We start from the raw sequence: 26,108 nt of genomic DNA, 5'->3' as shown, positions 1-26,108 counted from the left end.
TCAGTGAGCGAGGCAATCATTCGGCCATTGAATCATTCCGTCAGTGAGTGAGTCAACTAGTCAGCCAGTGAATCATTCAGTCAGTGAGCGAGTCAATCATTCAGCCAGTGAATCATTCCGTCAGTGAGTGAGTCAACTAGTCAGGCAGTGAATCATTCAGTCAGTGAGCGAGTCAATCAGTCAGGCAGTGATTCATACAGTTAGTGAGTGAGTCAATCGGTTAGTCAATGATTCAGTCAGTGAGTGAGTCATTCAGTCAGTCAGTGAGTCAATCAGTCAGTACGTGAGTCAATCAGTCAGTCTGTGAGTCAATCAGTCAGCCAGTGATTCATTCAGTCAGTAAGTGATTCAGTCAGTGAGTGAGTGAGTCAATCAGTCAGTGAGTGAGTCATTCAGTCAATCAGTGAGTCAATAAGTCAGACTTTATGTAAGGTATGCACATATAGAAACAGTGAACGATTCAAATATGTACCCAAACATGCAGGAAAGCCACGGAGTTACCCCCCGTGTGTACGAAAACATTCAAGCATTAAACCCCTGGTTTAAATCTGATGCAGTTGAAACACACGTTACGCCATGGTAATAGTTGTCATAGTAACCTTTCAGCATCTTAGCCACGACAGTCTCCGCGTCATTGCCTGCACGTGACAGGGTGGCCTTGTATATCTTGGCGAACTTGCCCTCGGTGATCAGCGTGTCGAGTGTCAGTCTCTCTGAAGACAGCTGCGTTCCTATCGGGATGTCGTAGTCGTTGCCACCGTACACATAGATGTCGTCATCAACGGCCTTGCCTCGTACCTGCGACCACGCATCGAGAAAAGGTTAATTATTGAACCAAATTGAATAAGTTATCAATTTATCAATATTAATTTTATTGCAAACAGTCATTAAATTTACAAGTAAGTGTACGATATAAATTTGAGATTAGAATGAAATCTCGTTGATCGGACGGTACCGCTATGTTCAAATGAATGTCAGGAAGGCGTAGCATCACAAATTGTACGTTATTACTTCTGTTGAAAGTTCAAAATTAGTTTAAAACTGAATTGTGAGCATGGTAACATCAGAGATGCATTGTGGGAAACCTTTCTGGACATCCGGGCGAAGGCGACAGCAGCTTTGCCGCGAGGCTTGGCTTCCTTCTTGCCCACAATGATGGCCAGGATGCCGAGATGCCACAGAAGGAACACGGCGACCGCGATCGCCACCAGCAGGATAACACCTGAACAAAAGATAAAACACGTGAGTGAGCTGAGTTTAAAGCCGCTTTGAACAGTATTTCAGTCGGGCGGTGATTCATGCACAGGTCTTGTACGTTCACCACCGTTGTGAAACCACGGACATGCGCATAGTGCACCTATAGTTGATCAAGATTAAATAATTCACATCCGACTGATCATATTGTCCGTGAAAGAGGAAAACTGTCCATATGGCTACGTCGCAGCGGTCGACATGAACCATCGTTGTGGTATAAGGTGACATGTTGATTCCCCAAGTGACTCAGGTGATACTCACACGGGTAGGCACTGACACACCGAGGGTCGTAATCGGGACTATCAAGCTAAGGGAGACAATTCACATGAAGGCGTGACGCCGAATTATTGATTGAAGGCGTTTAAGTACCACTGTGTTGGGCGTTGTGTAGAGGGTTAGAGTGTCAGGGGGTCAGAGGGTTAGAGTGTCAGGGGGTCAGAGGGTCAGGGGGTCAGGGGGTCAGAGGGTCAGGGGGTCGGCGTTATACATTGACCCTGGATGTGATCATTGTCGGTACTCTATATACCCGTCTGTTCCTTCATCAGTGTTTAAAACGTACACAAATGAGCGTCTGCCCGGAGAGCGGAAGGTCGGTGGTTCGATCCCCGGCCGCGTTGTACCGAAAGACGTTAAAATGTGCCTGCCTGGTGTTCGGCATTCCGGGGCTAAAAAAGGAGTCTCAGTGGGGTTTCCATATTGAACTGCGGCATGGGCTAGCGCTATAAAAAAACAACATTTGTCCGCACTTGCACAGACAGACAGAGAGACAGACACACATACATACACACACACACATGTATGCACGTCACTATACAAATGCAGCCATCTTGAACGAGACGTCACACCCCACTTGACCTCGCCTCACCGTCTACTGTGATCTGCTAAAACTACATTCTTCTTCATGCGGCGTTAAACCATACTTACTGATCGCCACGCCCGCCTTGCCCCCAGCAGTGAGGCCTGAGAACTCGGGGGCCGGTCCTGTGGACAGATAGTGGATAGTGTAGACAGGATACAGATAGACGGATAGTGTTGTAGATGATGCTAAACACAGGGCACAGACAGGCTACAGATAGACGGATAGTGTTGTAGATGATGCTAAACACAGGGCACAGACAGGATACAGATAGACGGTAAGTGTTGTAGATGATGCTATACACAGGGCACAGACAGGCTACAGATAGACGGATAGTGTTGTAGATGATGCTAAACACAGGGTAGAGACAGGCTACAGATAGACGGATAGTGTTGTAGATGATGCTAAACACAGGGCACAGAAAGGCTACAGATAGACGGATAGTGATGTAGATGATGCTATACACAGGGTATAGACAGGGTACAGATAGACAGATAGTGTTGTAGATGATGCTATACACAGGGTAGAGACAGGATACAGATAGACGGATAGTGTTGTAGATGATGCTATACACAGGGTAGAGACAGGCTACAGATAGACGGTAAGTGTTGTAGATGATGCTATACACAGGGTATAGACAGGGTACAGATAGACGGATAGTGTTGTAGATGATGCTATACACAGGGCACAGACAGGCTACAGATAGACGGATAGTGATGTAGATGATGCTATACACAGGCTATAGACAGGCTACAGATAGACAGATAGTGTTGTAGATGATGCTATACACAGGGTAGAGACAGGATACAGATAGACGGATAGTGTTGTAGATGATGCTATACACAGGGCACAGACAGGCTACAGATAGACGGATAGTGATGTAGATGATGCTATACACAGGCTATAGACAGGCTACAGATAGACAGATAGTGTTGTAGATGATGCTATACACAGTGTATAGAAAGGCTACAGATAGACGGATAGTGTTGTAGATGATGCTATACACAGAACACAGACAGGCTACAAATAGACGGATAGTGTTGTAGATGATGCTATACACAAGGTATAGACAGGCTACAGACAGACGGATAGTGTTGTAGATGATGCTAAACACAGGGTATAGACAGGCTACAGATAGACGGATAGTGTTGTAGATGATGCTAAACACAGGATAGAGACAGGCTACAGATAGACGGATAGTGTTGTAGATGATGCTAAACACAGGGTATAGACAGGATACAGATAGACGGATAGTGTTGTAGATGATGCTAAACACAGGGCACAGACAGGATACAGATAGACGGATAGTGTTGTAGATGATGCTATACACAGGGTAGAGACAGGCTACAGACAGACGGATAGTGTTGTAGATGATGCTATACACAGGGTATCGACAGGATACATATAGACGGATAGTGTTGTAGATGATGCTAAACACAGGGTATAGACAGGATACAGATAGACGGATAGTGTTGTAGATGATGCTAAACACAGAACACAGACAGGGTACAGATAGACGAATAGTGTTGTAGATGATGCTAAACACAGGGTATAGACAGGATACAGATAGACGGATAGTGTTGTAGATGATGCTAAACACAGAACACAGACAGGGTACAGATAGACGGATAGTGTTGTAGATGATGCTAAACACAGGGCACAGACAGGGTACAGATAGACGGATAGTGTTGTAGATGATGCTATACACAGGGTAGAGACAGGATACAGATAGACGGATATTGTTGTAGATGATGCTATACACAGGGTAGAGACAGGATACAGATAGACGGATAGTGTTGTAGATGATGCTATACACAGGGTAGAGACAGGATACAGATAGACGGATAGTGTTGTAGATGATGCTAAACACAGGGCACAGACAGGATACAGATAGACGGATAGTGTTATAGATGATGCTAAACACAGGGTATAGACAGGCTACAGATAGACGGATAGTGTTGTAGATGAAGCTAAACACAGGGTAGAGACAGGCTACAGATAGACGGATAGTGTTGTAGATGATGCTATACACAAGGTATAGACAGGCTACAGATAGACGGATAGTGTTGTAGATGATGCTATACACAAGGTATAGACAGGCTACAGACAGACGGATAGTGTTGTAGATGATGCTATACACAGGGTATAGACAGGATACAGATAGACGGATAGTGTTGTAGATGATGCTAAACACAGAACACAGACAGGCTACAGATAGACGGATAGTGTTGTAGATGATGCTATACACAGGGTAGAGACAGGCTACAGATAGACGGATAGTGTTGTAGATGATGCTAAACACAGGGCACAGACAGGATACAGATAGACGGATAGTGTTGTAGATGATGCTATACACAGGGTAGAGACAGGATACAGATAGACGGATAGTGTTGTAGATGATGCTAAACACAGGGCACAGACAGGATACAGATAGACGGATAGTGTTGTAGATGATGCTAAACACAGGGCACAGACAGGCTACAGATAGACGGATAGTGATGTAGATGATGCTATACACAGGCTATAGACAGGCTACAGATAGACAGATAGTGTTGTAGATGATGCTATACACAGGGTATAGAAAGGCTACAGATAGACGGATAGTGTTGTAGATGATGCTATACACAGGGTAGAGACAGGATACAGATAGACGGATAGTGTTGTAGATGATGCTATACACAGGGTAGAGACAGGATACAGATAGACGGATAGTGTTGTAGATGATGCTATACACAGGGTAGAGACAGGATACAGATAGACGGATAGTGTTGTAGATGATGCTAAACACAGGGCACTGACAGGATACAGATAGACGGATAGTGTTGTAGATGATGCTAAACACAGGGCACAGACAGGCTACAGATAGACGGATAGTGATGTAGATGATGCTATACACAGGCTATAGACAGGCTACAGATAGACAGATAGTGTTGTAGATGATGCTATACACAGGGTATAGAAAGGCTACAGATAGACGGATAGTGTTGTAGATGATGCTATACACAGGGTGGGGACAGGATACAGATAGACGGATAGTGTTGTAGATGATGCTAAACACAGGGCACAGACAGGATACAGATAGACGGATAGTGTTGTAGATGATGCTATACACAGGGTAGAGACAGGATACAGATAGACGGATAGTGTTGTAGATGATGCTAAACACAGGGCACAGACAGGATACAGATAGACGGATAGTGTTGTAGATGATGCTAAACACAGGGTACAGACAGGCTACAGATAGACGGATAGTGATGTAGATGATGCTATACACAGGCTATAGACAGGCTACAGATAGACAGATATTGTTGTAGATGATGCTATACACAGGGTATAGAAAGGCTACAGATAGACGGATAGTGTTGTAGATGATGCTATACACAGGGTGGGGACAGGATACAGATAGACGGATAGTGTTGTAGATGATGCTATACACAGGGTAGATACAGGATACAGATAGACGGATAGTGTTGTAGATGATGCTATACACAGGGTAGAGACAGGATACAGATAGACGGATAGTGTTGTAGATGATGCTATACACAGGGTAGAGACAGGATACAGATAGACGGATAGTGTTGTAGATGATGCTAAACACAGAACACAGACAGGGTACAGATAGACGGATAGTGTTGTAGATGATGCTATACACAGTGTAGAGACAGGATACAGATAGACGGATAGTGTTGTAGATGATGCTATACACAGGGTAGAGACAGGATACAGATAGACGGATAGTGTTGTAGATGATGCTATACACAGGGTAGAGACAGGATACAGATAGACGGATAGTGTTGTAGATGATGCTATACACAGGGTAGAGACAGGATACAGATAGACGGATAGTGTTGTAGATGATGCTATACACAGGGTAGAGACAGGATACAGATAGACGGATAGTGTTGTAGATGATGCTATACACAGTGTAGAGACAGGCTACAGATAGACGGATAGTGATGTAGATGATGCTATACACAGGCTATAGACAGGGTACAGATAGACGGATAGTGTTGTAGATGATGCTAAACACAGGGTATAGAAAGGCTACAGATAGACGGATAGTGTTGTAGATGATGCTAAACACAGGGTATAGACAGGCTACAGATAGACGGATAGTGATGTAGATGATGCTATACACAGGCTATAGACAGGGTACAGATAGACGGATAGTGTTGTAGATGATGCTAAACACAGGGTATAGAAAGGCTACAGATAGACGGATAGTGTTGTAGATGATGCTAAACACAGGCTATAGACAGGCTACAGATAGACGGATAGTGTTGTAGATGATGCTTAACACAGGGCACAGACAGGATACAGATAGACGGATAGTGTTGTAGATGATGCTAAACACAGGGCACAGACAGGATACAGATAGACGGATAGTGTTGTAGATGATGCTAAACACAGGGCACAGACAGGATACACACTTCTTGTTTCTTTCATTTTAGTCACTGTCAAATGACTTATTTTGCCCGGCAGGACACAGTCGTTGAAGTGTATGTCATTGTAAAAATCCACTTCAATAGGTCTGTTAAAAATTTATGGATAAAGAATATCTATTTTTTTCAACATGTTTCTTAAGTGCGCCGAAGTTCTGTCTCCGCATCCCCTCTCAACCTAAGCCCCCTCCGTGCAAGAGTGAGTGAGTGAGTATGGTTTTACGCCGCTTTTAGCAATATTCCAGCAATATCACGGCGGGGGACACCAATAATGGGCTTCACACATTGTACCCATGTTGGGAATCGAACCCGGGTCTTCGGCGTGACGAGCGAACGCTTTAACCACTAGGCTACCCGACCGCCGTTGTATAATATCATTCTTTAACCGTACAAGTTTTAACTGGACTCCAAGATCCGACCTCCTGCCTGTGTATTGGTGACAGCGGTGTCCGCCCCGGGAACACTGGTCTCTCAGTCCTGCTGGGTGTTCTGTCACGTGATTACCAGGCGTGAACACCTGGTGTCATCACTGAGTTTCAGTGGCCCTGTCATACAAGTTTCACAGCTATTTTGCCCTATACGCCAAATGGAATCTGTTTCTGCGGATCATCAACACTTAGTCTAGTTAATCTATAACATCCACATGTTGTGTTACATGGTACCATTTCTACCTAATTCTATCGGCAACAGACCTGTGAAGATCCGGAGTGGAATAGGCCTTCAGCAACCCACTAATTCCAGCTGTTGTGATGTACAGTGATATTAGGTTTACCAGTGAAGATCTAGGGTAGAAAAGGACTTCAGCAACCCAGTAATCCCAGCTGTTGTGGTGAGCTACTAAACACTGTACAGTGATACTAGGTTTACCAGTGAAGATCTAGGGTAGAATAGGACTTCAGCAACCTAAGCTTGTCGTAATAGGCGACTAACGTATCATGTCATATCAGCTGTCATCGTATCAGGCCGTATCAGCTATCATCGTATCAGGTCATATCAACTGGCATCGTATATAAGAGGCGACTAACGGGATCGATGCTCATGATGTCAATCACTGGGTTGTCTAATCCAGACGCGATTACGTACAGACTGTCGTCATATAAGAGTGGTAAGAGGTTTATGTGTAATGTACCATATATCTACAAACCTGTCCTAAATTGGAACGCCACCGAGTCACTCATCTCCCCGCCGTATCCATTTATAAGATGGGCCGTGTAGTTAGTCTCGGGCTGGAGACCGGTCAGGTCGTAGAAGGTGTTGAGACGATGGATCTTCTCCTTGACGGCCGCCCCCGTGTAGTTGATCCACAGTTCGCTGACGTTGTAGCAGCTGGGGGAGTTGGTCCAGGAGATGCGGACCGTGTTGTATCCGCCCCGGATAACTCGCACATCATGTGGGGGAGCGTCTGGTGACAGGGGTGGAGTGGTGAGAAATGAATAGGACTGGTGAATTTGTTGGCACAACGGAAGTTAGTACATGCATTATCAGTAGAATTGTGTCTAAGATGCACACAGACCAACTTCTAAAGTTGGGAAGGGGAACTTATAGTGTCGCGCTGGTAGGGGAGGTACAATACATACATGGGGTGAGTGAGTGAGTGAGTGAGTTGGGTTTAACTCCGTTTTTAACATTATTCCAGTTATATCACGGCGTGCCAGCTTAATGTTGGAAGAAAGCCCGAAGTGATGCAGGTCTCAGACGTTTACCACTTCAATGAAACCCACGGGCAGAGTATGGTACTGACAAAGCTGGAAACATAATCGGTGCGACCCGGGATTCGAACCCACAATCATAAGTTTCTGTTGTGCCCAAGGGACGCAACTCTGCACAGCAAATCGCCTTGGACGATATTAGGTAGAACCAATAGTTTAGGTACAACACGTACCAGGTTGCGGAGGGAGAGCATGTATACAAGCTTGAACTGGTAATTCAATTGCGACAGGTAGATTAAGTAACTAGCACGTGTAGGGCTGGGAGAACAGGTAGAATACCAGGAACGGTCGAACAGGGCGTGTAGACAGGAGGAGTAGCGTTAGAATGTCAACAGGTTGGGGGACACACGAATGTAAGAGAGGGGCCAGAGTGAAGTGTTGATCACAGCCTACAGCAGGCAGTAGGTATAACATTTGGAAGTCTGTAGTTAACAACATGCAACTACATTAGTTTAAGAAAGAGAATTTATGGATGTCAACTTCTGTATTATGAGGAACACAACGTTTCGGAGTACAGGGGAAGAAGGAGTAAGGATATACTCCGAAACGTTGTGTTTCTCATAATAAAGAAGTTGACATCCATAAATTTCTCTTCCTTTTTGTGTATCACTTCTAAATGCCTTTCAAAGACAACATTAGTTTAGAATAAAAGACGACACATAGACGTCGGAATACTTACATTCACCTATTCCACTGAAACTGTTGATGTTCGTTATCTGAAAATAGGAACAATTTATTTAAACCTTTGAACCAATGTTCCGTTTAGAACTTGGAGCTTTCCACGAGAGACCGACAGCCTCCCTTGACAAGACTGTGACAGCCTCCCTTGACAAGACTGTGACAGCCTCCCTTGACAAGACTGTGACAGCCTAACCCAGGCGTAACTCATCAGTCTAGATTACAACCTGAGGATTGTTATTGCAAAATAATATAAATATACATATATGTGTGCATTTTCTCACTTCCATATTAATTTTGCAACACGACAGAAGTGCATATAGTGACCTGGAGAGAGCTTGTCGTGCTGAGCATGGCGGGGTTGGTGACCTTGACCGTCAGGGTTATGACCTCTGTAGCGATACTCTCCTTCTCCACCCTCAGCCAGCAATGGTTGATGGGGATGCTGACGGTGCTGCGGAAGCAGTCGTTGGATGACGTGCAGCGGCCTAACGCGGGATCTGCGTCGTACTCGGCTTTCTGGGGATGGAGATTAAGGGGACACTGTAATACACTAACGTGGCTCTCCTTAAACAACCCTTAAGTTACTGAACGCTACACTTCAACACATCCCTAAAGATTCATATAGGATGACGTTGCCATGGTGACAAGTATTTCATTGTGAGAGTTTATCTGTATCTGGATACAGATATGTCCGTTTGTTTGTTGAGGTGAAACCAGCAATGGAAAATAATTTGTGACTTAATGTTTTGACAGGTTCTATTGGACTACTTAACTGTTGGCACAACAGAGGCATCAAGGCAAATATATGTATTTGGAATCAAAATAAGGCTAAGTATAGTTTGTGCCGTGTTCGGCATCTCATGGGTAGTTACCACTTACATTAAGTTTGCACGTGCGGTTAATTTGTAATTAAGATCTGTTAGATCATGGGGTCTGTTTGTACTATGCTAATCGTAAGAGGCGACTAACGGGATCGGGTGGTCAGGCTCGCTGACTTGGTTCATGCATGTCATCGTATCCCAATTGCGTGGATCTATGCTCATGATGTCAATCACATGATCGTCTGGTCCAGACTCGATTATTAACAGACCGCCGTCATGTAGCTGGAATATTGCTTAGTATGGCGTTGAACAATAAACAAGCATACGGTCTGTTTGACCATACGGCCTGTTTAATCTTATGTTCTATTTGTACATACGATCTGTTTGATCTTACGGTCTATTTGTACATGTGGTCTATTTGATCTTACGGTCTGTACATACGGTCTGTTTGTACACACGGTCTGTTTGATCTTTCGGTCTGTTTGTACATGCGGTTGTTCGATTTTTCGGTCTGTTTGTACATTTGGTTTGTTTGACCTTATGGTCTAGTTGTACATACGGTCCGTGTGATCTTATGGTATGTTTGTTCATGTGGTCTGCTTGATCGTATGGTCTGTTTGTACATACGGTGATCTTACGGTGTATTTGTACATACGGTCTGTTTGATCTTATGATCTAGTTGTACATACGGTCTGTTGGATCTTTCGGTCTGTTTGTACATATGATCTGTTTAATCTTACGATATGTTTCTTCATAAAATCTGTTTCATCTTTCAGTCGAGTTGTACATACGATCTGTTTGATTTTTCCAGTCTGTTTGTACATACGGTCGGTTTGATCTCATGATTTACTTATGCATATGGTCTGTTTGATCTTTTGGTCTACTTATACATACGGTCTATTTGATCTTTTGGTCTAGTTGTACCTGTTTGATCTCAGGGTGTATTTGTGCATAAGGTCTGGTGATCTTATGGTCTACTTGTACGTAGGGTCTGTTTGTACATATAGTCACATTGATCTTTTGTTCTAGTTGTACATATGGTCTGTTTCATCTTACGGTGTATTTGTGATTGTGGTCTGTCGATCTTATGGTCTAGCTGTACATACGGTCTGATGATATTTTGGACTGTTTGTACATACGGTCTGTTTGATCTTTTAATCTGTTTGTACATAAGGTCTGTTTGATCTTATGGTCTGTTTGATCTTACGGCCTAGTTGAACATACGATCTGTTTGATCTTTCGATGTACTTGTACATACAGTCTGTTTGACCTTTTGGTCTATTTGTACATACGGTCTGTTTGATCTTTTGGTCCAGTTGTACATATGGTCTGATATTTTGGACTGTTTGTACATACAGTCTGTTTGCACATACAGTCTCTTTGATCTTACGGTCTGTTTCTTCATATGATCTGTTTGGACATACGGTCAGTTCGTAATTACGGTCTATTTTCACTCACGGTCTGGTTAACTTATGTCCTGTTTGTACATACAGTATTACGGTTTATTTTCACTCAAGGTTTGGTTTAACTTATGGTCTGTTTGTACATACGGTCAGTTCGTAATTACAGTCTACTTTCACTCACGGTCTGGTTAACTTATGGTCTCTTTGTACATACGGTCAGTTCGTAATTACGGTTTATTTTCACTCAAGGTCTGGTTTAACATATGGTCTGTTTGTACATACGGTATTACGGTTTAATTTCACTCAAGGTCTGGTTAACTTATGGTCTGTTTGTACATACGGGCAGTTCGTCATTGCGGTCTATATTTTACTCACGGTCTGGTTAACTTATGGCCTGTTTGTACATACGGGCAGTTCGTCATTACGGTATATATTTAACTCACGGTCTGGTTAACTTATGGTCTGTTTGTACATACGGTCGGTTCGTAATTACGGTCTATTTTCACTCACGGTCTGGTTAAACCTATGGTCTGTTTGTACATACGGTCAGTTCGTCATTACGGTCTATATTTTACTCACGGTCTGGTTAACTTATGGTCTGTTTGTACATACGGTCAGTTCGTCATTACGGTCTATATTTTACTCAAGGTCTGGTTAACTTATGGTCTGTTTGTACATACGGTCAGTTCGTAATTACGGTCTATTTTCACTCACGGTCTGGTTAAACCTATGGTCTGTTTGTACATACGGTCAGTTCGTCATTACGGTCTATATTTTACTCACGGTCTGGTTAACTTATGGTCTGTTTGTACATACGGTCAGTTCGTCATTACGGTCTATATTTTACTCACGGTCTGGTTAACTTATGGTCTGTTTGTACATACGGTCAGTTCGTCATTACGGTCTATATTTTACTCACGGTCTGGTTAACTTATGGTCTGTTTGTACATACGGTCAGTTCGTCATTACGGTCTATATTTTACTCACGGTCTGGTTAACTTATGGTCTGTTTGTAAATACGGTCAGTTCGTAATTACGGTCTATTTTCACTCACGGTCTGGTTAAATCTATGGTCTGTTTGTACATACGGTCAGTTCGTCATTACGGTCTATTTTCACACACGGTCTGGTTAACATATGGTCTGTTTGTACTTTCATTTTGTGTTGACCTACATTCAGTGTGTACTGTGTCCGATCCAGCGTCCCTTTGCGCGCCACCTTCCCCGTGCTGTTCCGTACAAGACGCCAGGTGACCTCCCACAGTCCGCTGTCGTCATCTATAGCCGTCAGGGGCACGCTGTAATACATTAACATGGCCATCCTTGAAAAAACGTTAAGTTACTTGACGCTTTCAACTACAGCTCTTTCTCACCGACAGATACCCAGAATCCTATAAGTTGTCGTGGCCACAGCGGGGAATCCAGTACGTTATAAGTGACGTAAAAACATGGCCAAACTTACATAGAGGGTGATGTTCTCACAGGCGAGGTGAAATGGGGTTTAAGGTCGCGTCCAAGATTATTGCACTTATATAGCGACGTGCGTGTGCTTGTACTAGTCCGAACTGATGCCGATTTTATAGTGCCAGCCCACTGAGATACCCTGCCGCAGTTTAACAAGTAACACTTGTCACGTCTTTTGGTATGACGCTGCCAGGGATCGAACCCCCCCACCTTCCGCTCCCCCGGCGGACGCTCTACCACTAGACCACGGAGGCGGTCGATATACTCTCAGAGAGGATGATAAACTTTTAGAGAGGAGTTACACTCACAGGGAGGATGATATACTTGCAGAGAGGAGTTACACTCACAGGGAGGATGATATACTTACAGAGAGGAGTTACACTCACAGGGAGGATGATATACTTACAGAGAGGAGTTACACTCACAGGGAGGAGGATGTACTTAAAGAAATGAGTTACACTCACAGGGAGGATGATATACTTGCAGAGAGGAGTTACACTCACAGGGAGGATGATATACTTACAGAGAGGAGTTACACTCACAGGGAGGATGCTATACTTACAGAGAGGAGTTACACTCACAGGGAGGATGATATACTTGCAGAGAGGAGTTACACACACAAGGAGGATGATATACTTGCAGAGAGGAGTTACACTCACAGGGAGGATGATATACTTGCAGAGAGGAGTTACACTCACAGGGAGGATGATATACTTGCAGAGAGGAGTTACACTCACAGGGAGGATGATATACTTGCAGAGAGGAGTTACACTCACAGGGAGGAGGATATACTTACAGAGAGGAGTTACACTCACAGGGAGGAGGATATACTTACAGAGAGGAGTTACACTCACAGGGAGGATGATATACTTGCAGAGAGGAGTTACACTCACAGGGAGGATGATATACTTGCAGAGAGGAGTTACACTCACAGGGAGGATGATATACTTCCAGAGAGGAGTTACACTCACAGGGAGGATGATATACTTACAGAGAGGAGTTACACTCACAGGGAGGATGATATACTTACAGAGAGGAGTTACACTCACAGGGAGGATGATATACTTACAGAGAGGAGTTACACTCACAGGGAGGAGGATGTACTTAAAGAAATGAGTTACACTCACAGGGAGGATGATATACTTGCAGAGAGGAGTTACACTCACAGGGAGGATGATATACTTGCAGAGAGGAGTTACACTCACAGGGAGGATGATATACTTACAGAGAGGAGTTACACTCACAGGGAGGATGATATACTTACAGAGAGGAGTTACACTCACAGGGAGGATGATATACTTGCAGAGAGGAGTTACACTCACAGGGAGGATGATATACTTACAGAGAGGAGTTACACTCACAGGGAGGAGGATATACTTACAGAGAGGAGTTACACTCACAGGGAGGAGGATATACTTACAGAGATGAGTTACACTCACAGGGAGGATGATATACTTGCAGAGAGGAGTTACACTCACAGGGAGGATGATATACTTGCAGAGAGGAGTTACACTCACAGGGAGGATGATATACTTGCAGAGAGGAGTTACACTCACAGGGAGGATGATATACCTACAGAGAGGAGTTACACTTACAGGGAGGATGATATACTTACAGAGATGAGTTACACTCACAGGGAGGAGGATATACTTACAGAGAGGAGTTACACTCAGAGGGAGGATGATATACTTACAGAGATGAGTTACACTCGCAGGGAGGAGGATATACTTACAGAGAGGAGTTACACTCACAGGGAGGATGATATACTTACAGAGAGGAGTTACACTCACAGGGAGGATGATATACTTACAGAGAGGAGTTACACTCACAGGGAGGAGGATATACTTACAGAGAGGAGTTACACTCACAGGGAGGATGATATACTTACAGAGAGGAGTTACACTCACAGGGAGGAGGATATACTTACAGAGAGGAGTTACACTCACAGGGAGGAGGATATACTTACAGAGATGAGTTACACTCACAGGGAGGATGATATACTTGCAGAGAGGAGTTACACTCACAGGGAGGATGATATACTTGCAGAGAGGAGTTACACTCACAGGGAGGATGATATACTTGCAGAGAGGAGTTACACTCACAGGGAGGATGATATACTTACAGAGAGGAGTTACACTCACAGGGAGGATGATATACTTACAGAGAGGAGTTACACTCACAGGGAGGAGGATATACTTACAGAGATGAGTTACACTCACAGGGAGGATGATATACTTGCAGAGAGGAGTTACACTCACAGGGAGGATGATATACTTGCAGAGAGGAGTTACACTCACAGGGAGGATGATATTCTTGCAGAGAGGAGTTACACTCACAGGGAGGATGATATACTTACAGAGAGGAGTTACACTCACAGGGAGGATGATATACTTACAGAGAGGAGTTACACTCACAGGGAGGATGATATACCTACAGAGAGGAGTTACACTCACAGGGAGGATGATATACTTACAGAGATGAGTTACACTAACAGGGAGGAGGATATACTTGCAGAGAGTAGTTACACTCACAGGGAGGATGATATACTTACAGAGATGAGTTACACTGACAGGGAGGATGATATACTTGCAGAGAGGAGTTACACTCACAGGGAGGATGATATACTTGCAGAGAGGAGTTACACTCACAGGGAGGATGATATACTTACAGAGAGGAGTTACACTCACAGGGAGGATGATATACTTACAGAGAGGAGTTACACTCACAGGGAGGATGATATACTTACAGAGAGGAGTTACACTCACAGGGAGGATGATATACTTACAGAGAGGAGTTACACTCACAGGGAGGAGGATATACTTAAAGAAATGAGTTACACTCACAGGGAGGATGATATACTTGCAGAGAAGAGTTACACTCACAGGGAGGATGATATACTTACAGAGAGGAGTTACACTCACAGGGAGGATGATATACTTACAGAGAGGAGTTACACTCACAGGGAGGATGATATACTTACAGAGAGGAGTTACACTCACAGGGAGGATGATATACTTGCAGAGAGGAGTTACACTCACAGGGAGGATGATATACTTACAGAGAGGAGTTACACTCACAGGGATGATGATATACTTACAGAGAGGAGTTACACTCACAGGGAGGAGGATATACTTACAGAGATGAGTTACACTCACAGGGAGGATAATATACTTGCAGAGAGGAGTTACACTCACAGGGAGGATGATATACTTGCAGAGAGGAGTTACACTCACAGGGAGGAGGATATACTTACAGAGAGGAGTTACACTCACAGGGAGGAGTATATACTTACAGAGAGGAGTTACACTCACAGGGAGGATGATATACTTGCAGAGAGGAGTTACACTCACAGGGAGGATGATATACTTACAGACAGGAGTTACACTCACAGGGAGGAGGATATACTTACAGAGAGGAGTTACACTCACAGGGAGGATGATATACTTACAGAGAGGAGTTACACTCACAGGGAGGAGGATATACTTACAGAGAGGAGTTACACTCACAGGGAGGATGATATACTTGCAGAGAGGAGTTACACTCACAGGGAGGATGATATACTTACAGAGAGGAGTTACACTCACAGGGAGGATGATATACTTGCAGAGAGGAGTTACACTCACAGGGAGGATGATATACTTGCAGAGAAGAGTTACACTCACAGGGAGGATGATATACTTACAGAGAGGAGTTACACTCACAGGGAGGATGATATACTTACAGAGAGGAGTTACACTCACAGGGAGGATGATATACTTGCAGAGAGGAGTTACACTCACAGGGAGGATGATATACTTACAGAGAGGAGTTACACTCACAGGGAGGATGATATACTTGCAGAGAGGAGTTACACTCACAGGGAGGATGATATACTTACAGAGAGGAGTTACACTCACAGGGAGGATGATATACTTACAGAGAGGAGTTACACTCACAGGGAGGAGGATATACTTACAGAGATGAGTTACACTCACAGGGAGGATGATATACTTGCAGAGAGGAGTTACACTCACAGGGAGGAGGATATACTTAAAGAAATGAGTTACACTCACAGGGAGGATGATATACTTGCAGAGAGGAGTTACACTCACAGGGAGGATGATATACTTACAGAGAGGAGTTACACTCACAGGGAGGAGGATATACTTACAGAGATGAGTTACACTCACAGGGAGGATGATATACTTGCAGAGAGGAGTTACACTCACAGGGAGGATGATATACTTACAGAGAGGAGTTACACTCACAGGGAGGAGGATATACTTACAGAGAGGAGTTACACTCACAGGGAGGATGATATACTTACAGAGAGGAGTTACACTCACAGGGAGGAGGATATACTTACAGAGAGGAGTTACACTCACAGGGAGGATGATATACTTACAGAGAGGAGTTACACTCACAGGGAGGATGATATACTTACAGAGAGGAGTTACACTCACAGGGAGGAGGATATACTTACAGAGAGGAGTTACACTCACAGGGAGGATGATATACTTACAGAGAGGAGTTACACTCACAGGGAGGAGGATATACTTACAGAGAGGAGTTACACTCACAGGGAGGAGGATATACTTACAGAGAGGAGTTACACTCACAGGGAGGATGATATACTTACAGAGAGGAGTTACACTCACAGGGAGGAGGATATACTTACAGAGATGAGTTACACTCACAGGGAGGATGATATACTTGCAGAGAGGAGTTACACTCACAGGGAGGATGATATACTTGCAGAGAGGAGTTACACTCACAGGGAGGATGATATACTTACAGAGAGGAGTTACACTCACAGGGAGGAGGATATACTTACAGAGAGGAGTTACACTCACAGGGAGGATGATATACTTGCAGAGAGGAGTTACACTCACAGGGAGGATGATATACTTGCAGAGAGGAGTTACACTCACAGGGAGGATGATATACTTACAGAGAGGAGTTACACTCACAGGGAGGAGGATATACTTACAGAGAGGAGTTACACTCACAGGGAGGATGATATACTTACAGAGAGGAGTTACACTCACAGGGAGGAGGATATACTTACAGAGAGGAGTTACACTCACAGGGAGGATGATATACTTACAGAGAGGAGTTACACTCACAGGGAGGATGATATACTTACAGAGAGGAGTTACACTCACAGGGAGGAGGATATACTTACAGAGATGAGTTACACTCACAGGGAGGATGATATACTTGCAGAGAGGAGTTACACTCACAGGGAGGATGATATACTTGCAGAGAGGAGTTACACTCACAGGGAGGATGATATACTTACAGAGAGGAGTTACACTCACAGGGAGGATGATATACTTGCAGAGAGGAGTTACACTCACAGGGAGGATGATATACTTACAGAGATGAGTAATGGTACGTCCCATTCTGCACATTTTTTTCCAATTCTTGCAGCTTGACAACTGGATTGGAGTTATCAAAGCTGACCAGTGTGCTATCTATCTTCGTATTATTGATAATGTCCGTCGCCCGCACCCAAACACGGATACTGTCACCGTTGATTCGGTTTTCATTTCTAATCACAAATCTTTCCCCAACTGGTTGTACCTGGCTCCATGTTTTTGGGGAGGATAATGTGGACCCCCCGGCATGGTCCCGACCATAGGACACTTCAAACTTCACAATACCGCGGACATTGGGGATTGCAGCACGAGTTCTCTCCCCTTCATCGTCATCGAACGTTACACCTTTGAGAGTGAACCGACTGGAAGAGCCGACTTCTTTTTCGATGTCTGCAAACTGAGTGGGGTACCTCAGCACTGCGTTCAAAAATTTGCCCTTGTCGTGAACGTCGTTAGCGAAGTGTCCTCCCCATTCCACGACAACGTCGGCGTCGAGGTTCGCCTGCCACGTGTGACCAGTGTCTGCTGCAGCGCTAGATATGAACAGCGGGTCGTTGTCGCTGGTGGTGACGTTGGAGACGTTGTCGTACAGAAACAGTCGCCGGGCGTACCGCGAGTTGTTGGCTCGGTCCGAGGCCTCCAAGATGACGGAGTACATGCCGGGTGTAGGCGGGGGATACTCCACCCGGGGGGTGCCGTTAGCTGCCAGCCACTCCCTATTGATGAGGGGTTCGAGGGGCGTCTTCTCCCCCAGCTTGCTGTCCGCGGTGATGATGTCAAGTCGGAACACCTCCCATGCATAGCGGTGCATACCAGACAGATCGTCCGTCCAGCCACCCCAAGTAATTGCGACTGGAGTCTACAACAGATATGTGACAAGTGAGTAAGTCCGGTTTTACGCCGCTTTCAGCAATATTACAGCAATATCATGGGCGGGGGATGAGCTTCACTCTCAGACAATCCAGTGACTGATATTATGAGCAACGCTGGCAGGGTACGATGGCACGCTATATCAGTCAAGTAACGTCGCCTATTTTAACCAGTATTGGTTGCTGAGGACATTTGCTATCAGGAATCCCCATGGAAAGAACTGATACGATGACGGCTGATATGACCTGATGCGATGACAACTGAAAGGGCCTGATACGATGACAGCTGGTATGACCTGATACGATGATAGCTGATAGGACTTGATACGATGATAGCTGATAGGACCTGATACGGTGATAGCTGATATGACCTGATACAGTGATAGCTGATAGGACCTGATACGGTGACAGCTGATAGGACCTGATACGGTGATAGCTGATAGGACCTGATACAGTGATAGCTGATAGGACCTGATACGGTGACAGCTGATATGACCTGATACGGTGATAGCTGATATGACCTGATACGGTGACAGCTGATATGACCTGATACAGTGATAGCTGATAGGACCTGATACGGTGACAGCTGATAGGACCTGATACGGTGATAGCTGATAGGACCTGATACAGTGATAGCTGATAGGACCTGATACGGTGACAGCTGATATGACGTGATACGGTGACAGCTGATAGGACCTGATACGGTGACAGCTGATATGACCTGATACGGTGACAGATGATATGGTTAGGACTGAAACATGAGCGTTGGATTGGTTGGAGGTGAGAGGGTTAAAGTCTTAGTGTTGGATGGATGGGCGTGTACTGGGGGACTCACTCGTGTAATATCCCTGTCTATGTGTAGTGGTGATGTACGGCAGGACGGTTGACTGTAGCAGTGTTCAGGTTTATTCAGGTCGAACTTGAACATGAGCGTCTTTGATGAAGTCAGCTGAGTGTAGTCCTCGTTCTTGAAGAAAATTCCAGTTTCCTGGTTGACCAGCTCCCTGCGTCCCCCACTGGTGAAGGTCAGGGTCACTTCAATCCTACGAAACGTGAAACGTATCCTTTAATTCACCCTTCGTTAACAGCACACCAGCTACAGTATTTACTTACTAGCTGTTTATCTCAAGTAATCCTTTTACAATGCAGCTAGGTCCCTATATTATTAATCTTTGTCATCATCTAAACATCTATATTATCACCCTCAACTAAGTCTCTCTAGACATCTGTATTATCACCCCACTAGACATCAATATTATCACCCCACTAGGCATCTGTATTATCACCCCACCAGACATCTGTATTATCACCCAACTAGACATCTGTATTATCACCCAACTAGGCATCTGTATTATCACCCCACTAGACATCTGTATTATCACCCCACTAGACATCTATATTATCACCCCACTAGACATCTGTATTATCACCCCACTAGACATCTGTATTATCACCCCACTAGACATCTATATTATCACCCCACTAGACATCTGTATTATCACCCAACTAGACATCTGTATTATCACCCCACCAGACATCTGTATTATCACCCCACTAGACATCTGTATTATCACCCAACTAGGCATCTGTATTATCACCCCACTAGACATCTGTATTATCACCCCACTAGACATCTATATTATCACCCCACTAGACATCTGTATTATCACCCCACTAAACATCTATATTATCACCCCACTAGGCATCTGTATTATCAACCCACCAGACATCTGTATTATCACCCAACTAGACATCTGTATTATCACCCCACTAGGCATCTGTATAATCACCCAACTAGACATCTGTATTATCACCCCACCAGACATCTGTATTATCACCCAACTAGGCATCTGTATTATCACCCCACTAGACATCTGTATTATCACCCAACTTGGCATCTGTATTATCACCCCACTAGACATCTGTATTATCACCCCACCAGACATCTGTATTATCACCCCACTAGACATCTGTATTATCACCCCACCAGACATCTGTATTATCACCCAACTAGGCATCTGTATTATCAACCCACTAGACATCTATATTTACACCCCACTAAACATCTGTATTATCACCCAACAAGGCATCTGTATTATCAACCCACTAGACATCTATATTATCACCCCAATAAACATCTGTTTTATCACCCAACTAGGCATCTGTATTATCATGCAACTAGACATCAATATTATCAACCCACTAGACATCTGTATTATCACCCGACTAGACATCTATATTATCACCCCACTAGACATCTGTATTATCACCCAACTAGGCATCTGTATTATCATCCAACTAGACATCCATATTATCAACCCACTAGACATCTGTATTATCACCCTACTAGACATCAATATTATCAACCCACTAGACACCTATATTATCACCCCACCAGGCATCAGTATTATCACTCCACTAAACATCTATATTATCACCCCACTAAACATCTATATTATCACCGCACTAGACATCTATATTATCACCCCACTAGACATCTATATTATCACCCCACTAGACCCTATATTATCGACCCTGTCGTTCTCTATATTATCACTCCTGTCGTTCTCTACATTATCACCCAAGTCGTTATCTATATTATCACCCAAGTAATTCTCTGTATTATCACCCCTGTCGTTCTCTATATTATCACCCAAGTAATTCTCTTTATTATCACCCCTGTCGTTCTCTATATTATCACCCAAGTAATTCTCTGTATTATCACCCCTGTCGTTTTCTATATTATCACCCCACTAGACATCTTTATTATCACTCCAGTCGTTATCTATATTATCACCCAAGTGGTACTCCATATTATCAACCCTGTTGTTCTCTGTATTATCACCAAAGTCGTCAACATGATAACTTCCTGTTGTTCTCTATATTACCACCCACATCAATCTCTATAGTATCACCAAAGTCAATCTCTGTATTATCACCTCTGTCGTTCTCTATATTATCACCCAAGTAATTCCCTGTATTATCACCCAAGTCATTCTCTGTATTATCACCTCTGTCGTTCTCTATATTATCACCCAAGTAATTCTCTGTATTATCGCCCCAGTGGTTCTCTATATTATCACCCAAGTCATTCTCTGTACTATCACCCAAGTCATTCTCTGTATTATCACCCAAGTCATTCTCTGTATTGTCACCCCAGCAGTTCTCTATATTATCACCCAAGTCGTTCTCTATATTATCACCCAAGTCGTTCTCTATATTATCACCCAAGTCATTCTCTATATTATCACCCAAGTCGTTCTCTATATTATCACCCAAGTCGTTCTCTATATTATCACCCCCGTGGTTCTCTATATGATCACCCAAGTTTAAAACGTAGTTCTCTATATTATCACCCCAGTCGTTCTCTATATTATCAGCCCAGTCGTTCTCTATATTATCACCCCCGCAGTTCTCTATATTATCACCCAAGTCATTCTCTATATCATCAGCCCCGTAGTTCTCTATATTATCACCCCTGTCGATCTCTATATTATCACCGCCGCAGTTCTCTATATTATTACCCCTGTCGTTCTCTATATTATCACCCCCGCAGTTCTCTATATTATCACCCCCGCAGTTCTCTATATTATCACCCAAGTCATTCCCTGTATTATCACCCCTGTCGTTCTCTGTAGTATCACCCAAGTCATTCTCTATACTATCACCCAAGTCGTTCTCTATATTATCACCCAAGTCGTTCTCTGTAGTATCACCCAAGTCATTCTCTATACTATCACCCAAGTCGTTCTCTATATTATCACCCCCGTAGTTATCTATATTATCACCCACATCATTCTCTGTATTATCAACCCTGTCGTTCTCTATATTATCACTCCTGTAGTTCTCTATATTATCACCGAAGTCGTTCTCTATATTATCACTCCCGTAGTTATCTATATTACCACCCAAGTCATTCCTTGTATTATCACCCCGGATCTTCACGGGTTAACCTGATACCACTGTACAGTGTTTAGTAGCTCCTGACAACAGCTTAGATTAGTGGGTCTGAGAGGGACTTACTCATCCGCATTATTGATGGACCGGTCAAACCTCGGCTCTTTCGACGTGCAGTTCCAATATTCGACTGTGGCCACGCCCCTTCCATCCCTCTGCTCACAAGTGTAGTTCTCCGCCTTGGACGTGTATCTGTCACCAGTGTCTGTGAACAGTCAATAACTGAGTGCATGATTGAATGTTCCCTGTATCAGGTGGCAGTATTCAAGCGATGTCACACGCCAGCATGTTCATAATCGGGACTAGGCGAACCAGTGGTTGATAGCGTGAGCACCGCTTCAAGGGATTTGAGAGCAGTCAGAATGTGTACACAGGTAACTTCGCTCAACATTAAGATCACAACTCCTCGTTGTGTTATTGCTGCAGCAACACATCTAATGAGGAGATAAACATACTGTTATTTAAAATTCAGAGGTTTCAAACGTAGATTCGATACCTGTAAATTTCACTCGAGCATGACACGATGAGAAAATAGTGAGTGAGTGAGTTGTGTTTAACGCCGCTTTTAACAGTATTCCAGTTATATCGCGGCGTGTCTGCTTAATGTGGGAGGGAAGCCCGAAGTGATGCAGGTCCCAGACGTTTACCACTTCGTTGAAATCCACAAGCACGGGTATTGTGCTAACAAACCTAGAAACATAATCGGGGCAAACCGGGATTCGAACCCGCAATCATAGGTGGCGCAACTCTGCACAGCGAATCGCGGGCGCCTTAGACGACTGGGCCACCCGTGCCATCTCAATGAGAAAATAAACGCGACCTCTTTGGTAATAGGTGAATTGATGAGATAGGATCTTAATATTTGCAGAAGGTTAAAAGATCGAGTTCAGGGATCAGAGGAGATTTTTGTTCTGCATTCAGTTTTCTCTATGTGCACAAACCATAATTGTCGCCATTATACTTTAAGCACTTCCGTAAAACACGATACAGTAACCTAGCTCAGATATCCGGTAAGCATTATTCAACCTGTCATCCAAGAGACAATGAAGCGACCCAACAGTGTTTGGCTCTAAAGTAAACGTCACTGTCTCCAGACAGGAAGTCTAAGCATTGTGATGCCCTAGACATGACCTCTCGCCAAATGTCAAGTGTTCTGCCTGAATTATATACAATCCAGGAACGTGTGATTCAGCTGCATTTATAAAGTAAGATCAGCACTTGAAATTACCGTCCGAACGAGTCTGTGATAGAACTGTTTCTGTCTGTGTCTTTGTGATGGCCGTGTGTGTGTGTGAGTGAGTGAGTGAGTGAGTGAGTGAGATGTGTGTGTGTGTGTGTGTGTGTGTGTGTGTGTGTGTGTGTGTGTGTGTGTGTGTGTGTGTGTGTGTGTGTGTGTGATGGGTTTATGTGTGTGTGTGTGTCTGTGTTAGTGTGTATTTCTGTGCGTGTGTCTGTGTGATAGGTGTGTGTGTCTGTATTTATGTATGTGCGTGTCTGTGTGTGTCTCTGTGACGGGTGTGTGTGTCTGTGGTTGTGTATGTGTGTGCCTGTGTGTATGTTAGTTTGTGTGTTTGTGAACTCGTGATTCAGCTGCATTGGAGAAGCTAGATCACTTGAAATTATCATTCGAACGAGTCTGTGATTGAACTGTTTCTGTCTGTGTCTTTGTGATGTGTGTGTGTGTGATGTGTGTGTCTGATTGGTGTGTGATTAGTGTGTGTCTGTGTGATGTGTGGATGTGTGCCTGTACGTGTGTGTGTGTAATTCAACTGCATTTATGAAGTTAGATCAGCACTTGAAATTACCGTCCGAACGAGTTTGTGATAGAACTGTTTCTGTCTGTGTCTTTGTGATGTGTGTGTGTGTGTGATGTGTGTGTGATTGGTGTGTGTGTGTGTGTGTGTGTGTGTGTGTGTGTGTATGTGTGTGTGTGTGTGTGTGTGTGTGTGTGTGTGTGTGTGTGTGTGTGTGTGTGTGTGTGTGTGTGTGTGTGTGTGTGTGTGTGTGTGTGTATGTGGGTGTGTGCCTGTGTGATGGGTGTGTGTGTGTCTGTGTCTGTGTGATGTGTGGGTGTGTGTCTGTGCGTCTGTGTGTGATTCAACTGCATTTATTTATCAGCACTTGAAATTACCATCCGAACGAGTTTGTCTGTTTGTTCTGTCTGTGTCTTTGTGATGGCCGTGTGTGTCAGTGTTTGTGTGTGCGTGATGCGTGTGTGTGTGATGGGTGTGTGTGTTAATGTGTGACTCTGTGTGTGTATGTCTGTGTGTGTTAGTGTGTGTCTGTGTGATGGGTGTGATGTTTTCATGGGATTGTGTCTGTGTGAAGTGAGTGTGTGTTGTGGCGGGGGGGGGGGGGGGGGGGGGGGAGTAGGTGTATGTGTCTGTGTGTGTCTTTGTATGTGTGTTTGTGTGTTAGTGTTTGTCTGTGTGTTAGTGTTAGTGTGTTAGTGTGTTAGTGTATGTGTGCGTGTGCGTATGCGTATGCGGGTGCGTGCTTGTGTGTGTATGTGTGTGTGTATGTATGTGTGTCTGTGTCTGTGTGCGTGCGTGCGTGTGTGTGTGTGTGTGCGTGTGTGTGCGTGCGTGCGTGCGTGCGTGTGTGTGTGTGTGTGTGTGTGTGTGTGTGTGTGTGTGTGTGTGTGTGTGTGTGTGTGTGTGTGTGTTTCTGTGTGTGTGTTTCTGTGTGTCTGCGTGTGTGTGATAGGTTGGGGAGACGCTATGTTGTTGGATTAACCACTGACGTACATCCTACCTGTGGCTATCTTTGTGTGCAGGACCCTTGCCACGGCACTGGTCACGCCAAATGATGAGTTTCTCACATAGGCAGGTTGTGGGTGCTTTATCTTTGTGTCAAATTGAGCTGCCCCGTCTATCTGTAAATAATTAAATCCAACTTGGTTGGACCAAATGACGTCCACTGTGTCGATATCAGGGTTGGAGGAATCGGTGATGAATTCGTACATGACCATTCCATTGAGAGCTGGATTCTCGGACACTTTTCGACTTTCAAGGTGAGCGCGGCATTGCCAGATCCTAGGTGCTTGGTCCCTCACTGTCGAGATGAAAGTTATGTCAGTGTTTGGAAGCCATTCTATACCACTGTATTTGGTCACATCTTTTCATGGATATTTGCCACGGTGGAAGTGTGGGGAAAACTAATAGCAAAATAGCAATCGGACGGTTAGTCGGACATTAACATGGACATAGACATTGATATGGACGGTGACATGGACATTGACATCAACGGCGACATGGACATTGATATGGACATTGATATGGACGGTGACATGGA

At 44.2% G+C, this 26,108-nt stretch overlaps 1 protein-coding gene across 1 annotated transcript in view; it reads right to left on the bottom strand.

The window, feature by feature from the left end:
- Window positions 1-26,108, bottom strand: part of LOC124128448 — a 102,494-nt gene that overhangs the window by 13,458 nt on the left and 62,928 nt on the right. The window contains exons 7-17 of the mRNA XM_048391362.1: window positions 25,569-25,868; window positions 22,881-23,019; window positions 19,693-19,900; window positions 17,988-18,847; window positions 12,339-12,462; window positions 9,267-9,458; window positions 8,941-8,977; window positions 7,697-7,954; window positions 2,179-2,235; window positions 1,086-1,222; window positions 600-798 (exon numbers count right to left, since the gene is read on the bottom strand). Of these exons, the coding sequence (XP_048247319.1) occupies window positions 600-798; window positions 1,086-1,222; window positions 2,179-2,235; window positions 7,697-7,954; window positions 8,941-8,977; window positions 9,267-9,458; window positions 12,339-12,462; window positions 17,988-18,847; window positions 19,693-19,900; window positions 22,881-23,019; window positions 25,569-25,868 (2,511 nt within the window). The remainder of the gene's footprint in view (window positions 1-599; window positions 799-1,085; window positions 1,223-2,178; window positions 2,236-7,696; window positions 7,955-8,940; window positions 8,978-9,266; window positions 9,459-12,338; window positions 12,463-17,987; window positions 18,848-19,692; window positions 19,901-22,880; window positions 23,020-25,568; window positions 25,869-26,108) is intronic.

The sequence above is a fragment of the Haliotis rufescens genome, unplaced genomic scaffold (genome assembly GCF_023055435.1).
Source record: "Haliotis rufescens isolate VD_foot unplaced genomic scaffold, xgHalRufe1.0.p SCAF_10, whole genome shotgun sequence".
NCBI classification, from domain to species: domain Eukaryota; kingdom Metazoa; phylum Mollusca; class Gastropoda; order Lepetellida; family Haliotidae; genus Haliotis; species Haliotis rufescens.
The sequence above is the reverse complement of the archived record's forward strand: the minus strand, read 5'-3'. Positions and strand labels throughout refer to the sequence as shown.